Raw genomic sequence first — 16,878 nt, forward strand, 5'->3', positions numbered from 1 at the left:
GGTTCATTTAAAATTTTTTAGTATTCCATTTTACTTCCTACATTAACTTTTTAGCTCTGTATCATTTATAGTTTTAAAATTGATATTCCTGGGATGACAATATGCATCCTTAACTCACTATAGTTCTATTTAAAATTAATATACCATTTTTATATTTAATGCAAGAACATAAAAACAGTAAAATTCCATTTCTTACCCATCCTTGATAGTATTTGTTGTCATAAATTTTACGTCTGTTATATTTTACTCCAAAATACAGTGTTATTTTTGTTTTAAGCAATCAGTATTCCTTTGATAAATTGAGAAGAAAAAAATACAGTTTTTTGTTTACCCAAATATTTTCCATTTCCAGTATTTTTTTGTGTCTTCCTATGAATTTGAGTTTTCCTCTGTATCGTTTCCCTTCAGCCTGAAGAAAGTCTTTTAGCATTTCTTTACTACAGGTCAACTGGGGATAAATGATCTCGGCTTTTGCTTATGGTCTGTCCATTCTGGCTGGACCAGAACTCCATCTCCCAGCTCTGTCCAACCTGTGCTATCTCTGTTCAACTCTTAGCCCCACAGCAGTGACTCCGCTGGGCCGCAGGGAGTCCGCATATGCAGCCGTCGTCTGAGACCCGAGATAACCTCAGTAAAATTCCGGGTATTCCCCTCTGCTTACCGCCCTCCTTTCCAGTGCCCTGCCCCTACATCCCAGCGCCTGCAGCGTCCTGAACTGCAGTCTTCGCCTCCTCCACTCAGTGAGATTACCATGCTCTGCTTGGCCTCCCTCCCTCTCACTGTCCAGAGAGTACTGCCAGGCGGAAAGCACTCACCTCGCAGGTTTCCCATCTCTCAAACAACAGAATCTACATTGCCTGTTACATCACCTGAAAACAGTTGCCACGTACATTTTGTCTAGTTTTGTAATGTATGGCTGGAGGGCGGGTCCAGGACCTGTGACTCTGTCATAGCTAGAAGTCGAATTCTTTGTTTTGAGTGATGTGTCTCATGTGCCAAATGCCAGGGGAGCAAAATCCTCCAGCGCCGAGCTTCGGGCCTCCTGGCTTTGCCAGTATGTAGCCCTTAGCGGCTGTTGATCAGTTGTCCTAGTGGTGCTTTTGCAGGATTTGGTGTCATTAATAGTGAGCAGGCAGGCCTAGGCCTAGGCAGAGGTGACAAAGCAGTGGTTCCCAAAACTATCTACCTGTCTAATTCATCTAGAACACTGGTTTAGAATTCTGTTTCCTGGGACCCACCCAGACCTGCTCAGTCAGCCTTAGGGGCTGGGCCTTGTTTTTACTTTCTTTTTTTTTTTCTTTTTAAATTTTTTTTGGCCATTTCCACTCAAGGGAAGGCCCTTGTTTTTAAATGAGGATTGGTGTAGAATAGCCTGGCTGGTCGGCATGCACTAAATAGGCTCTCATAGACGCCCCTAATCAGTGGTGTTAATCTGATGTCGAATGAATAAAAAACTAGGGTCTCAGAGTTTGGTGGGTTTTTGGCTATGGGCTGCTTTCTTTCCCTTTCTCTATCTTTTCTCCCTTATCTGACACAATAGCACAGTATAAGAGAAAAAACCCAATTATTTGGAACTGTTCGTTCCATTGGCATTTTTTGTTTAAGTGCATTACACATTTTTCTTTTTTTTCCTTTTAGGGAGACGTTAGAGAAGCAAGTATTTGCTGTCTGGTGGCAGAAGATGTTTGTGCATCGAGAAGACCGCTTGGCGGAGAGAATGGTAAATGGCTCTCCCTGAGGATGTGCCTAGAGGGGCAGGACCGTTCAAGCCCTTGCACTCATTCTTCTCCTACTCAGGAAGCCGCACAGAACCCAGACCCGCACTGAAGGGCTTCTGCCTGGGACTCAGGAGGCAGAGGCGGGCTCTGGGGCATCTGTGTCCTGCGTCCGTGGAGTTTATGGATGGCTTCTGGGCCAGGGCACCTCCTGAATGTTCATTTCTTTTGCCTTGGTCGTTATTCATGGCCTGTAGAGTCTTTCCTGGCTTCTGTACCCTCCTTCTACTTGACTTCTTCTGTTCTTTGCTTCCCACCTTGCCTCAGGCCATCCTTCAAGCAGAGCGGCAGCTTCTGCGTAGGTCGTGGTCCACGTGGTGCCAGCAGGCAGCAGCACGTCACCAGGAGCTGGAGCGGCAAATGGTGGCCTGCGCCCACCACTGCCACAGGAGGCTCAGGAAGGCCTTCTGCATCTGGAGGGAAGGTGCCCAAGGGCTCAGAACAGAGTAAGTGGCCAGTTCTTGCCTCAAAATTCCTTCCCGCCCCAGGCCAGCTTTGACTGGACTGGTAGCACCGTCAGCTCCAAGTGCCCGTCCAAAGGTTGCATTAGCAGGGAATGTGGTTGTAGGCTCTAGAAATTCAACCTGAAAGAGTCTAAGCAAAACCAGGCTGTAGTGACAGGATGTTGGGATACCTCATGGAGCTCCCAGTCACAGGAACTTGGGCAGGGACAGAAGTGCTCTGTGGATCCAGGAGGTTCTGTCCATCGGCTATATCCTGCTTACTAACTGGGGCCCATTTGAAAGGACCAAAGCCAGATAATAGACCAACGGGGCCCATGTTGGGATAGCTGACCACCCTGGGACCAGCAGCTGTGGCCAGTAGGTCATGGTTACAGGGGGCGGGACAGACAGCCCATGTGTCCACTGCAGAGACCGTCCTGCTTTGAAACCTTTCTGTACCCGCTGTGTTCGGAGGATCTCCCTCCCTCTCAAACTCTGGCCACAGTTGACCTCCTCCTCAGTGGGAGGCTCCAGCGTGCCCGCACAAGTGTGCTTCAGTGGTACTTGAGGCCCTGTGAAGTTGCAGGCAAAAACTTGATTGTATGTGCACTTTTCCGGGAGAGAGCACAAGTCCCTTGGCAGCTCTTCAGAGAGAGTCTTGACTCCCCCCAATCTTAACAACCAGGTAGGGCCCAGGGACTATGACGAGGAACCCAGGGACAGCAGCCTCACTGGCTCTGGGCTGCTGTGCTGAGCCCACCGTCTCCCCACAGGAGGACAGGCAGGGCGCAGGCAGCAGAGTTCCACTCCGCACGGCTCTTGTGTTGGGCCTGGAACCGGTGGAGGGAGGTAAGGCTTTGGCGTGGATGCCGTCTGATTGTGGCTTTTGGACAGGTGGGGCTGTGTGTCGGCATGACTCCGAGCGGTCGTGGGCTACTCAGCCATCCCTTGGAAACCACTTGCCTCTGAGCGGGAGACCAGGAAGCTAATGAGGAAGTATTAACTCAGTTTTGTGAAATGATTGGCTCCCTATTGTTTTGGGTGCTAGGCTGTTCTTATCTGAACTTACTGAACCTAAAATTCCTGGTTTACAGAAATCCTACTGAGGGTAAAAAAAATGATGACGTTAATTGAGCATTTACTGTAAATGAGGCCCTTGCCTCATTTGATCCTCACAAGACCCCTAAGAAGTGCGCGTGTGTAGATGAGGACGGGGAGACTCGGGTTAAGCACCTTACACTCAGGCAGACGGAGTGTGTGTGGAGGCACAGCGGGAAGCTGCCCCCAACCCCACCCCAGCCCACAGTGGCCGCTGCTGCTCTGTCCGCAGAGCCTGGCCCTGCGGGGAGCCGAGCGACAGAAGCAGGTGCTCGCAGACCGGCATCACCAGCGCTGCTTGCTGCACAGGGCGCTGCAGACCTGGCTGGTAGGAGCCGCTTCTTCCTCTAGAACTTGCTGTGGGGCAGGAAAGGTTTCTGGAGACTTTGTTTCCCTTCCTCGTCCCTCCTACCCCTCCCAGAGTAATTAGACAAGTGTCAGGGCAAGTGCCCTACACATGGGCCACAGGTTTCTCTGGTCCTTGCTCAGCAGAGTGAAAACACGTGCTGTCCGTGGGCTCCAGCCTTACAGTAAAAGTGGCTCCTTGGCCAGGAGCCAGTGGTTTGGCCTATTCAGTGAGGGCCTAGCGAGACAGTCTTCTCCCTGTTGTTGGGCAGGGTCTGCTGGCCTTGGGACTGGGGTCTTTTGGTCTTTCCCCGCCCTTTGTTCAGTGCTCCGGGCACGGCAGCCCCTGTTGTAACACCTCTGAGGCCCTCCTGGACAGGGAGAAGTGTGGGCCCAGGCGCGGCCTCCAGCCCTCCCCATCCCCCACAGACTTACCAGAGCAGGGTGCGGCGTGTCCTACAGGAGGTGGCAGCCAGGGAGAGCCAGCACGACCGGCAGCTGCTGCGGTGAGTCTCCCAAGTGTCTCCCAGGGCCCAGGCTGAGGAATGAGGAACAGACTCCAGACCCCAGGTTTTGGGGATTCCTGCTTAGGGCCAGGTGGGGGACAGGCCCGGTGCCTCGTACTTTTCATGTCTTGACTTTGGCTTCTTCATGGCAAGCGCTTCATTCACTATTCACCTCAGCTTGTCTTAAACCTCTGCTGTGTGCAGGGCGGGCCGTGGGAAGGAGCTCTCGGCTGGATGCCTGCGAGACCACCGGCCTCGCTGCTCCGGGCGCCTTTCCCTCCCTGCTGCCCACCTGCAAGATTCAGCTGTCTGAGGCACCTTTGCACCTCCTCTCCCACTGCGGAGGCTGTGGCAGCTTCCTTTCCCATCCGTTCCCAGGCCATCCAGAGTCACCTCTAAGCCCTGAAGGACCATTGGCGTCTCTCACCGGTGGCGAGCACTGCACAGCCCCCTCCATTCCTTCCCAGCGAGCTCTAAACTCGCCCCTTCCCGGCAGGCCTCCGCGTTTCTTTTCCTTCCTGTGTATTTCTTCAGCACGTGCAATTCCATGCAGCCTGTGGGCAGTGGGCCTCAGGGACTTTAAATGCCTCCACCCTCCTCTGGGGTCCCCTAGAGCCCCATCTAGCTTTTCAGACAGTGGAATAAGAGAGACAGACTCCCTGAGCTAACTCAGCCGTCGCCCAGGCCCAGGCCCCCTCCCTCGGCTTCCCTGTCTCTCCGCGCTTCTCCCATCACAGCGTGAACCACCTGTGCTGTCATTGCCTGGCTACGCCCTGTCCCCACAGCACACCCACTCCTGAGGACCTGGCGTTTGGCCTCAGACACTGCTGTGTCCCTCGCGCTCACCCAGTGCCCGGCCCTGAGCAGCTGCTCAGTAGCCATTTGTTGGACGTAGACGCCGGTGTGAATGTCAACATGGGCGTCGGTGAAGCAGATGTGCTTAGACGCAGATGGTCCCTGACTGGGCGTGGGGCGGAACCAGGACTGACCCACAGAGCCTCCTGTCTCTCTCCATCCCGGTGTCACCTGCCCTCACCTGCAGGGGTGTGTTACGTTGCTGGAAGGAGAACACTGTGGCCCGTGTGGATGAAGCCAGGAAAACCTCCCAAGCCCGTGCTCACTACAGAAGGACCGTGTGTTCCAAGGTGAGGTGCAGGGAGGCAGGCTGGTCACCCGGGAGGGCTGGGGATGGTGTTCGGGTGGTGGCGGGTGGTGCACATGTACATACATCCACATGGGCAGGTGTTTGGTTTTTTTACTGAATTATATGAACCAACGTGTGTTCAAATGAACACATGGCACATAGGGAACTAGTTCTTATCAGAACCAGTGTCTTCTACACACATGGGCTTGTTCACTGTGACCAACCGAGTAAGTCTCTGAGCTTCAGTCTCCTCGTCTGTGCAGAGAAGATACTCGCTCCTGCCCATCCGCCCGCCTTGCGGGCTCTGTGCCGCAGAGGCTTTCTGGAAGGCACAGAGCGTCCTGGGAACGTTAGGTCCTTGGTCATCTTCAGTGAGAAATGTCTCCAAACCACCACCCGTTCCCCTGACTGGGATGGTTGTGGGGATTGCCATGTGGCGGGACTGGTCCCATGCGCTGGGGACGGGAGGGATGGCAGGATGTGGCTGTGGGAAGAAAACGTGTGGGAGAAAGGGGATTCAGACAGAAAGGAAGTAACAGAGGTAGTTCCTGAACTTGGGATGTTTTAGAAGAAAGGGGTTTGCTGGGAGAGCTGAGCAGCAAAGGTTCGCCTCCTGGAAGGCCTCCTGCCAACCCCGAAGCTTCCAGTGGAGGAAGAGCAATTGCATCTGGTCAAGGCCCGGTCTGTTCTCGGGAAAACTCCGAGGCCTCCCCTGTCCTGGAAGGAAGAGGACAGAGTCTTTGCTTGGTTTCAAAGACTGGAAGGGAGGAAGCATTTTTGTTGGGAACAGAGTTCATAACTCCTTGAGGAGCAGGCACCAGGCTTCCCCTGGCTGCCTGACTTCTTTTTAAAGTGTTTTAAGTGTTTTATTTTTGTGATCTCTCTTCTCTTCTTTTTTTTTTTTTTTCTCTCTCTCTTTTTTTGTAGAGACAGGGTCTCACTATGTTGCCCAGGCTGGTCTTGACCTCCTGGCCTCAAGTGATCCTCCACCTCTGCCTCCCAAAGTGCTGGGATTACAGGCATGAGCCACCACCCCCAGCCTTGTTTTTGTGATTTCATATGTTATCTCTCATAGTTATCTCCCATACAAGAGTACATGCAGTGTATGCGTTCCACTTAACAAATAATAATAGCATCACAGCCCGCATAATGACAATTTCCCTAAGGCACGGTATGAAGTTTAAGTCCTGGTAGAAAAGTCCCAGTGCCTGAGATACTGGGTTTCCTGTGAGGCACTGGGGCTCCCCCATTGCCCGGTGGTCTGCATGGATGGCAGGTGCTTCTTGAAGCACGTAGAGTCGAACATCAACCCCTCAGCCTCACCTCACACGGAGCTGCCATCACAGACCTGGGCTGTCCCGGAAATCAGGAGGTGTAGTGACCCCTGCTCCTTGCCCACCCGTAGGCCCTGGTCCAGTGGCGGGAGACTGCATCAGTGCAGATTTACTACCGACAGCAGGAGGATTGTGCCGTCAGGGAGGCCCGGAAGGTGTTGGACAGGGGTAAGCAGGGCCCCAAAGCAAGTGGTTGGGGAGGAGACCACGAAGACATGGCTGTCTGGGAGATCCCTGTGCTCCCCTGCGGTCTCTGTCTCTTCCTCATGTGGCTGGTTCCCTGGGGCTGCCATGACAAAGACTATTCTCTTAGTTCTGGAGGCCAGAAGTCCAAAGTCAAGGTGTGGGCAGGGCTGTGCTCCTGCCAGAGGCTCTAGGGGAGGGAGGATCCTTCCTCACCTCTTCCAGTTCGTTGCTGCCAATGCTTGGCTTTCCTGGGCTTGTAGACACATCACTCCAATCTCTGCCTCCGTCTTCACAAGATGTTCTCTTCCTGTGTCCCTGGGGCCCTTCTTATAAGGACCCACCCTCCGTCAGTAGGACAGCATCCTGACTGCGTCTGCACTGAGCCCGTTTCCAAGTAAGGTCCACGTTCCCAGCTTCCAGGAAGGACATGAATGAGTTGCGGGAGGGGGCACTGTTCAATCCAGGACATCACAGAAACCTGTTCCTGACTCATTGCCAACCACTTTATGTTAACGTGAAAGGCCAAGGCTTGAGAACGATGGAGAACTTAAGGAATGAACCTGGAATGGAGGAGTCCGGGTGGGTGGGGAGAGGGCGTTGATGGGAAAGGCCTTGCTGCTTGTCAGGTCAGCCCGCGTCGCGTTAGGGTCCTGCTTCCTTGCACAGCTGGGCCCTGCATGTGCAGAGAGCAGACACTTGCCCAGTCAGCCTCAGGAAGTCCCCTACCGCTGTGTAAACGTCTTCGGAAAGACAGTCCGGAACAGGAGTCGGTGCCTCTGCTCACGAGGTGCAAACACACAAAAGACCCAGGGGATGGGGCGGGGGTCTCCTAGCACAGCCTGGGGCCCACGTGGGGGAATCCGACATTCTGCAGAGGATGCAGAACAGTTGGAACAAATGAAAATACAAATGAAAGTGAAAACAAATGGTTTAGATGTGGTTTAATACCAAGAAGAGGAAGCCTGAAAGAAAGACAAACAAAAAATAGATATGGTTTAAGTTGGACTATAGAGAAAATCAATCCAGTTGTTAAATTGGCATAATAGAGTTTATTCCAGGATAAAAATTAGTCAACTTTGGTTTGGTTCTGACTCTAGCGTGTGTGTTGATGAGCACACATCGTCCTGACGTCCTTGGACAACACTCGGGGGTCAGACATCCTGCCTGCTCCACCACGAATGTGCCCCTTGGTCCTTGCTGCTCCTCAGCTCGGAGCCAGCGCCGTTTCTAGCTCACGCCTGAGAAGGAAGCCGAGGGGTCATCCACCCCTTGGTCTCTGTACGGGCAGAGCTTCTGCACCTGGCACTGCAGGGGCTTCTGGCCAGTGTGGGGCAGCTGCCATATAGGTCAAGTGCCCGCTCCTGGCCGTGGGGGTAAGTTAGAGGTGACAGGTTTGAGGTACAGCCTGAAACTCCTCCTCTGTGAAGGATTTTCCTTAGAAGGGGGTGGTGGCATGTGGCAGGCCTGGGCTGGCCGTGTCTGTTATAGGTGGTACAAGGGACTTGGGAGACTGGGCGGCAAGACGCTGTGCACACAGTAGGTGCACACACCTGTGGGATGATTTCTTGGCTTACATTAAGGCATCAGAGACTCAGGTACACCTTGGCAGTCCAAGGGCGGAGCTGCCTCTTCCTCCTCTAAGCTCCAGCTCAGGCGAGGCCCCTTTCTCCCTCAGAGGAGGGTCTTCATGTGCCCGGCAGCATCTTGCATGTGGCTCTGCAGGGACCCCCTGGCATGCCTGTGGTGGCTGTGGACGGGCTGGTAGCTCCGGGAGGGACACTGGGGAGCACAACAGTGCGTAGCAGATCTGGTTCATGGCCCCAGGGCACTCGCAGTCGCTGAAGGTGGCCAGAGCTGTCCTTAGAGAGGGGCCACCAAGTGGGCACCTATGGAGTCTTCTAGACACCCCCTGCCTGTGCGGGAGGCCCTTGGCCTCACCCAGGACTCCTGGCGTTGGGAGGACACCAAGTGGAGGCTGGACACCCCAACTCCATCCCCACACAACCTTCTCCGCTGCCTGAACATTCGCCATGACGTAGTCGCCTGTGGAATCCTACAGAAGGGCAGGCTCTGGCTTGGGTCTGCCTCAGGCTGTCTCCGGACCTGGTTTCGGCGCTGGCGGGACCACAGCCAGAGGGCGGCGCAGCAGAGAGTCCGGCTGGAGAGGGCGGCGCGGCACCACCGCCGGCAGCTGCTGCTGGGGGGCATGGCCCGATGGAAGACGCACCATCTGGGGTGTGTCAGGAAAAGGGTGAGGCAGGAGGCGGCAGCTTTCTAAGCTCCCCCTGTATGGCACGGGGTGTCCAGGCCAGGAGACACCTCTCAGGAAGGGGTCTCTCCTGACAGAACTCGGGGCAGCTGCTACGGGTGGTGGGTGGCTTGGGGTCCCGCGGGAACAAAGCTGCAGGACCCTTTCTGGGTGTTCATTGGAGACTGGGGGTAGCCAGCCTCAGAATCGGGTCTCCTGGGGGAAGATGGCTCAGCAGGGAAACCTGGTTCACGCTGACCCATGGCTTGTCAGAGCCGGGCACCTATGGAGTCTTCTAGACACCCCTTGCCTGTGCGGGAGGCCCTTGGCCTCACCCAGGACTCCTGGCGTTGGGAGGACAGTCCACTTAGGCCGGGAGCCTTACCCTGTGGCTGCCCCCAAGCAATCTGGGTTAGACCCTCACCCTGGTGACGGGACGTGAGGTCCCCAACTGCAGTTGGGACGCAGCTCCCTGTGCACTTGCTCTCTCCCCAGCTCCTGCAGCGGCAGGGCACCCAGCTCCTGGCACAGAGACTCGGCCGGGCCTGCTTCCGCCAATGGAGACAGCAGGTGGGAGTCCCTGAGATGTCCCTTTCCCGCTTCCCTCCTGCTGGCTCATGAGGTCCAGGCTGGGGGTGACCTTCAGCCCCCACCTCCGGTTCAGTGTTGTCCGTATCACCCTGTCCTGGGGCACCTCCCTCTCCCCCTCTAGGCCCTTCTGGGCACCAGCTTCCTCCCATCTGCGACCTGTGTGAGGCCAGCCACTTCAGTGCCCAGTTTAGCTTTCTAGTGTCATGTTAAAAAGTACATCAGTGTAATGTCTAAAATTAATATGAAATCCATGTTATGTTTTTGATGAGGCCTTGATAAAAAGCCTGGGGGGATCACGCACATCACACATGACAGCGCCCTCGGCCCAGCCCTTCTCCCCGCTCCCGGGCCTCCCACCCCCAGCCCGCTGTCGCCACGCGCCCCCCCTGCAGGAGCCTTTCTCCTAAAGGCCCTTCCTCTGTCCACAGATCAGCGTGTGGATCCCTCTTGGTGGAGGGAGGGGATTATTGATGAGCCAGGCAGTTAGCCCCGGCCCTGTGCTCAGGACGGTCTCCCTGAAGAGGTGACAGGGAAGTAACTAGTCTCTCTGGCCCTAGCTGGCGGCCAGGAGGTGGGAGCAGCAGGCTACGGCGCGCGCCCTGTGGTTCTGGGCCTTCTCGCTGCAGGCAAAGGTAACGCGATCTGCATGTTGCTGCTACTGCCGGGGTGAGCCATGGGCAGAGCCCCTGTGGGAGCCCAAGCAGGCAGGCCCGGCTCACTCCTGCCCTCCCTGGAGGCGTGGACCGCGTGGCTGGGCTTCGTGCAGGCGAGGAGGAGGAAGAAGGCGCGGCTGGAGCAGGCGGTGCAGGCCTACCACCGGCAGCTCCTCTGGGAGGGCGCCACGCGCCTCCTGCGCTTCTCAGCGGGCATGAAGGCCTCCCGGCAGCAGCTGCAGGCCCAGCAGCAGGTCCAGGTAGGCCTGGGGTGCCCACCCTGCCTGTGGGGAGCGGGCGGGGTCCGGCGACAGCTGACGAGGGGCCCTGTCACAGGCAGCCCACAAGCTCCACCATGCAGTCCGCCGCTGCGCCACACTCTGGAAACAGAAGGTGCTGGGCTGCGGCAGGGAGCCCCAGCCCCCAGCACCCGTCGCACCCAGCAGGAGAGTGACATTTGAGGGTCTCCTTCTCGACCAAGCTGTTGCTGGGGCTGGGGATGCCACCAGGGAGACCAAGAAGCCACGAGCTCCTCAGCCTCAGGGAGCCCTGAGCAGCCTGGCCCTTGCCACGGGGGAGCCACACCTCCGTGAGCTGTGAGTCGCCCTTCCTCACCTCCTCCTCCTCCTCCTCCTTCCTCCCACCTGGGACAAAAGCTTGGATGGTACAGCAGGGAGGAAAGCCCAGTCCTGACGGGATGGACGGGCCAGGGATGGCCTTGTCACAGCTGAGCAGATCCCGCCCCTCCCGGGGCAGGGGGAGAATGGAGTGGGGTTTCCAGACCCTCTTTCTCCTTCGCCTGCCAAGGCTCAGGAAGTGGGTGTCCCTTCCTCTGCCACACCTTCCTGCCCTCTCCCATCTGTCCTACTGCTGAGACAGTCTTTTCAAAGTGATACATGCAGATGACAAAAGGAATAAGCAGTAGGCAGCTGTTTCCCTCTTCCTTACAGCCAAGACACTGGCTCCCTGTCAGAAACCCCTCTTTTTGTGACCTGGCACTTGCCCTTCTTCCCCTACCCCCAGTGGTCTCCCCAAACCCTACACCTAACCCCACCCTGTGCTGGGGCAGCTGGCAGCCCCCAGAGTGACCAGCTCGGGGAGAGATCACGGCGGGTGCACCGGCCCAGGACCCAGTCCCTGCTCTGCCCTGTACTGCCCGACCTCGACAGGAGCCCGGGCGGCTCAGAGGCTGCTCCCCGGTGACAGGGACCACACCTTCATTGCCAGGGCTGCCGCACAGGTCAAAAGACAACCTGGGTGAAGCAGCCCTGTGGCATCAGGCACCCTCCGTGGCCCAGGTCCGCCCCAGCTTGCTGACCTTGGGCAGGAGCTGCACCTCCTCTGGCCTTCAGGCTCCTTGTAAAACTGGAGGGTGGGACTGGACGGCCCCCACCCACAGAGATCTTGGGCCTCTGCAGCCCTGGTCAACCTAAAGGGGCAGACCCTGTGCTTCCGCCCAGCAGTGCTGCCTGCTCAGCGAGGAAGCAGCCGCGACGCCCGCACTTTCTGCTGGAGCCCGTGCAGAGCCAGTGGTCGTCCCTGGGGTGCGGCCCCCTCCAGAGGCAGGGGTAGGCTGTGTGGTCATGGGCCCCCAAAGCAGCTGGCACCTCCATCTGGGACCTGTGTTTTGGTGGCCCTAGGGTGGGTGGCCCCTTTCCTTCCTGTTCCTTGGTCCCAGAGAAGGGTCCACGTCCTGACCAGGCTCCTTCCTGCCTTCCCTCTGCTCAGGCCTGAAAAGCTGCAGGAGTGTGGCCGGAGCACGACCCAACCCGCCGGCCCTTCCCTGCTGAGGGCCGCCCTGGCAGAGGCCCCAAGAGCACTGGTCCCCAGCAGCCCCCTGTCTGGGGCCCTATCAGGCGCCCCTGGCCCAAAGCTGCCCCCCATGGCAAGTACAGGCCCGGAGCTGCTGCTGCTGCCTCCTTCCTCCTTCATGCCCCATGGGGCGGAAGCACCAGCCCGGGTGAGTCATGCTCTAGCAGGTCTGGCCTGGGGTGCCCTTTCTGGTGCACTCGGCTCTGTAGCCACAGCTGTACTCGTGGTTTCTGGAACACCTTGGCATGGGAAGACATGCAGGCCACTGATCCGGTCAAGTGTAGGTGCCCACTGCACGCGCCAGGTGCGAGGGACACAGCCTGCTGAGCCCCTGCCCTCGTGTAGCTTACGGCGTAGGCAGAGACAATCGAAAGAAAACCGCTGTGTGCAGACCGGTGAGGTGACTGCAGGTCACATAGGCTCATGCAGGCCTGGGGAGAAGTTTGGAATCTGAGTAGGAAATCGTGGACGTTCTAGCAGGGAGCACCGAGCCTGGTTTCTAACACGGGCTCATGCCCTGTGCGCGCCGGTGGCTGCGGAGGTGGACAGGCACTGCTGGCGGCGACGCAGCAGGACACGCTCTGATGGGTTTGCAGAGAATGAGGGGAGGGAGGGATCGAGGATGACTCTTGGGTTTCTGGCTTGAATAACTTTGGGAACGATGAGTTCTTTTACAGAAAGAAGGAAAGGTGGGGTGGGGACAGGTTTCAGGCAAAGTACAGAGCCCATTTTGAACCTGTCAGATTTGAGAGAAAGCAGTGGCATTGAGTCTGGCCCTCGGGGAAAAAGTAGGGCCAGAGGCGTAGACAGAATCCTCAGCATAGGTTGAAGGTTAAACCCCCTGGGAACCGATGAGCTCACCTGGGAGGAACGTATGGAGGGAACCGATGAGCTCACCTGGGAGGAACGTATGGAGGGAGAACAGAGGGGCCAAGGCTCCCTGGGGAGGAGCCTGGGCAGGGACGGGTGGTTAGAGCTCAGTAATGGAGGTGACGGCCACGGTCGGGCCACCCGAAACGCTGGGGCCTGAAAGGGTGGGGGCAGGAAGGTGGCGTTCCTGGAGTGTTTGGCCACGTGGGGCCACACACCCTGGCTAGAGTGGGGTTGAGCGGGGTCTGTTCCTGCCATTGGCGGTGCCAGGCTGTGTGGTCTCCCCAGGGGAGGGCTGCAGGGGTGGTGGCTGCAGGACAGCGGGAACAGTTGCCTCTGCCTGACCTCTTTGCTCACTAAAGTCCAAGCTCAGCAAGGTCCTGAGCTCAGAGGAGGGGGTGGGGGGCTCAGGAAGGCCTGGAACAGCCCCCAGAGCAGGTGGGCTGCTCCTTGGGTTGCTTCAGTGGGTGCCCAGGAAGCCCAGCTCCGGGGGCTGGGGCCTGGTATGTGGGCAGGTGGTGACACAGAAGGTGACGAGGACTCGGTGCCCCTCTCCCGGGGCTTCCTCCTGGCTTCTCTGCTCAGTGTCAATCCTTCCTTCCTTTACAGGTGTCAGCTCTGCCGACCACCCCCAAGCTGAAGCCCCAGGCCCCCCCATCCCCGGCCTGTGTCCCTGACCCCTATCTGCTCCTCCCTGGGGACTTCACAGACACCAGGGCTGGGCCTGGCTCTGAAACTGCAGGTGTGTGGCTGGGGCCTGTCAGGGCAGTGAATCCCCAGGTCCCAGAGGGGAAGATGGTCAAGCTCGGTATCCTGTTGCTGTAGGCTGTGTGGACCTGGAGGCTGAGCTTGAGGGGATCCAGCAGCAGTTACAGCACTACCAGGCCACCAAGCAGAACCTCTGGTAAGGCCCGGGAATGGTCCGTGTACCTGGCAACATGCTGACAGGTGTTACCTGGAAAGGCGGGGGTTCCATCTCCCCTGAGCCAGCTGCCAGGATCCTGGGGGTGGGCCACCAGGTGGGGACTGGAGCCCTCCACTTCGTCACCTTTGTCCTGCTCAGTCCTGCGTAGCAAGGCCCACCTGGGACAGAGGCCCTGCTTTCGATGGGGGCGGTGAAAAAGCAAAACTATAAAAACCTCATCAGGTCATGCTACCTACCCAGTGATCATAATGCCAATGTTAAAAGGTGTGGAGAAGACAGGCCCGGGCTCCTAGCTGCAGCGGTGGTCTGGGGGCCATCGGCATGTAGCAGCCTCGGAAAATCGAGAAAACAGACTGGTCCCCTCAGCCCCAGCTCTGCACAGGGGAGGGGGGATAGGAGGGTGCTTTCACCTGGGCTCGCCTGAGTTGCTGTTCGCTGGGGAGGTGAAGGAGGCGGGGGGAGGAATGGGAATTCATGCCTGCAGCTCAGGGCACCCTGCCCGACAGACCCTTCTCTCTCCACCCCTCAGGTCCTGTCAGCGGCAAGCGCGCAGCCTGCGCAGGTGGCTGGAGCTGAGCCGAGAGGAGCCCAGGCCTGAGGACCAGGAAATGGAGCTGCAGGTGCAGCAAGAGCTCGAGGAGGTGAGGCCCCCGGCCAGGCCCTGTACCCACCTGGCTGTGCTTCCTCTCAGCCCAGACTGTCCCACCCCCAGGTGGAGCTGCAGGTCCAGCAGCTGGTCGAGGAGCTCCAAGCCCAGCGACAGCCCGTCGGCGCCTGTATCACCCGCATCCAGGCCCTGCGGCGCAGCCTGTGCTAGCGTGCTCGCCCCAGGGAGGTAGGAGCTGGGCTTTGGGGGAAGCCTCCGGCCACCTCCAGGAACAGAATGCAAAGCTACACTGAGTTTTGGCTTTTTATTTCAAAATGTTTTGCAATTAAATGAATTACTGTTCAGAAGTCTCCCACTTTTCATACAAAAATACTGTGCTACTGATACAGTTGAAAGAGTTCCATGACTTCTCCTGCAGGAGAAATCCACGGTGTCCCTAGCAGCCATATGAAATCTGGCCCTGTCCTCACCCTCAGGGGCTCCCCACGGCCTGAGTACTCGCTAACTGGGGCAGGGTTTCTAGGCACTGATCCCTCTGCCTCCACCACGGCAGCAACTTCCCACATTCCACGTGGGGCTGGATACAGGGAGGGGGACACGAGCTCTTCCCTGGGCCACCTGCCTGCCACACAGAGAAGCCAGCTCCAGAAGGCCGGTCTACATCGTAAGTCACTGTCCTCAGAAGACAGCAGCAGGTCCAGGGTGATGCGCTCAGCTACAAGTGCAAAGAAAGATTCCGCTTTTTCCAATGAGCCGAATGAAGTAAATTTGGGAAGAAAAAGCAGTTGTCATGAAGGCTGTGTGGCCCCGTGGGGGGGCAGTGTCCACAGTCCGTGCCAAGGAGGCACCTCACCCTGTGCAGGGAGTTAAGGCCAAAAAAAAGCAAAAAGGGCCGACAGAAAATGGCCCAGGTGAGGGAAGCAGCAGCAAGACACTACATGGTTACCAGTCATCGCCTTGAAACGACGGTGGACCGACCGGATGCTCAGCGGGGGGAGGGAACAGCACAGGTTGAGGGCATGGCAGGGGCTCTGACCACCTCATGGGAAGGATCCAGAACCTCTTGTCTGCACCTCTGAGACAGGTGGGAATGGAATCATTCCAGTCCTACCTGGTAAGATCCCCCCACCCGGACGGCCTCGTGGCATTTTGCCTCTAGGAGAGTCAGGTTCTATTCGGAAAAGGCCCTCAGCAGCCACAAAGAGGCTCTAGAGAGAGCCCAGAGGCTCCCCAAAGCGGATTTTCTGTCCTGCTTTCAGCTGGAAGTTGAAGTCTTTGGGGGCCTCGAAGATGAGCACGATGGTGGAGCCCAGGTTGAACTCGCCCAGGTGCTCGCCCTTGCGCATGGGGACGCCTTCCTTGTTGGTGTGCGTCACGAAGCTAAAGTCGTTGTAGGAGCCCTTGCTGTACCGAGGGCTGTTCGTGTGCAGGTCCTGTGGCAGGAGGCCACAGGTCAGTGCCACCTCCACCTGTGCTTGGGTCCTACTCCCTCTGTTGCTTGTTCCCAACACCACCCAACTCAGCTCCAAAAAGGAAGTGGGGATGGCAGCTCAGGGCCAGTAGGGCCTGGTCTAGCGGGATCACACACAGCCGCCACCCGCTGTGAACTGGGCCCAGGAGGACAGGGAGAAACCAGGCCGACCAGCTGTTCTCCCAGCATGAAGGGTGCTGCCAGACTGGGAGCCAGGGGCCATCGGTCAGAAACTGACACCCAAAAAGGCAGCCCCCATGTGCAAGGTGGGCAGCAGGCTCTGTGCACCGGCCCCCTTCCCACATGCTCCGCCCTCCACACGGCCCACCCCAAGCTTGACACTCCCTTTCTGTTCCCGCTCACTCTCTCCTTGGACCATGGTTCCTGGCAGAAGCCAAGTGCCAGGCGGGGAGGTAAATTCCCTCCCTCCCAGCCACCCCCAGTTAAGGTGCAAGGGGCAGCAAAGTGGGAGGGAAGCCTCAGCCGGCAGGGGCGGCCCCTCCTCAGGCCTGGCCAGAGGCGTAACCCTCCCAGAATTAAAAAGTCCTAGTGGATCTGCCACCCAGCAGGCAAGGTGGGTGGACCCAAGAGGTCCAGCCCTTGGGCCTTGGCAGGGCTTGGGGCCAGCTCACCCGGTCAAAGTAGATGCGAATGGAGCCCACGTTGGTGGCCCCCACGGCCGTCAGTGAGAAGAAGCCATGTTTCCAGTCCCCGGTCAGGACTACCCGCTCATTGTGGCAGAAGAGCTCTTTGATCCAGCGAGCCATGCCGGGGTTCACGGACATCAGGGAGCCTGTGGGGGCAGGGACCTCTGCTACTCCCCATTCAGAGCCATAACCCAGAGGGACACATGACCTGTCACCTCAATGT

The 16,878-nt window shown here is 57.6% G+C and overlaps 2 protein-coding genes across 2 annotated transcripts in view; one reads left to right on the top strand and one right to left on the bottom strand.

Annotated features, from left to right (window-relative positions):
- The window catches only part of SFI1 (Sfi1 homolog, spindle assembly associated (yeast)), a 116,944-nt gene extending 102,115 nt beyond the window's left edge, over positions 1–14,829 (top strand). Inside the window, exons 14-31 of the mRNA XM_012657962.1 lie at positions 1,639–1,720; positions 2,043–2,221; positions 2,992–3,067; positions 3,549–3,644; positions 4,091–4,167; positions 5,210–5,312; positions 6,717–6,813; positions 8,922–9,082; positions 9,575–9,649; positions 10,228–10,302; positions 10,407–10,583; positions 10,660–10,919; positions 11,787–11,891; positions 12,052–12,283; positions 13,615–13,747; positions 13,831–13,909; positions 14,460–14,571; positions 14,643–14,829. Of these exons, the coding sequence (XP_012513416.1) occupies positions 1,639–1,720; positions 2,043–2,221; positions 2,992–3,067; positions 3,549–3,644; positions 4,091–4,167; positions 5,210–5,312; positions 6,717–6,813; positions 8,922–9,082; positions 9,575–9,649; positions 10,228–10,302; positions 10,407–10,583; positions 10,660–10,919; positions 11,787–11,891; positions 12,052–12,283; positions 13,615–13,747; positions 13,831–13,909; positions 14,460–14,571; positions 14,643–14,747 (2,224 nt within the window). The 3' untranslated portion in view covers positions 14,748–14,829. The remainder of the gene's footprint in view (positions 1–1,638; positions 1,721–2,042; positions 2,222–2,991; positions 3,068–3,548; positions 3,645–4,090; positions 4,168–5,209; positions 5,313–6,716; positions 6,814–8,921; positions 9,083–9,574; positions 9,650–10,227; positions 10,303–10,406; positions 10,584–10,659; positions 10,920–11,786; positions 11,892–12,051; positions 12,284–13,614; positions 13,748–13,830; positions 13,910–14,459; positions 14,572–14,642) is intronic.
- Positions 14,830–14,838: 9 nt separating this feature from the next.
- Positions 14,839–16,816, bottom strand: LOC105821297 (phosphatidylserine decarboxylase proenzyme-like). Its single transcript, XM_012657983.1, has 2 exons — positions 16,641–16,816; positions 14,839–15,970 (listed from the first exon to the last, which is right to left on the bottom strand). The coding sequence occupies exons 1-2, from the start codon at positions 16,791–16,793 to the stop codon at positions 15,746–15,748; spliced, it is 378 nt and encodes a 125-aa protein (XP_012513437.1). The 5' UTR covers positions 16,794–16,816; the 3' UTR covers positions 14,839–15,745.
- Positions 16,817–16,878: the final 62 nt, after the last annotated feature.

The sequence above is a fragment of the Propithecus coquereli genome, unplaced genomic scaffold (assembly GCF_000956105.1).
Source record: "Propithecus coquereli isolate 6110/MARCELLA unplaced genomic scaffold, Pcoq_1.0 Scaffold567, whole genome shotgun sequence".
In the NCBI taxonomy this organism is placed as follows: Eukaryota; Metazoa; Chordata; class Mammalia; order Primates; family Indriidae; genus Propithecus; species Propithecus coquereli.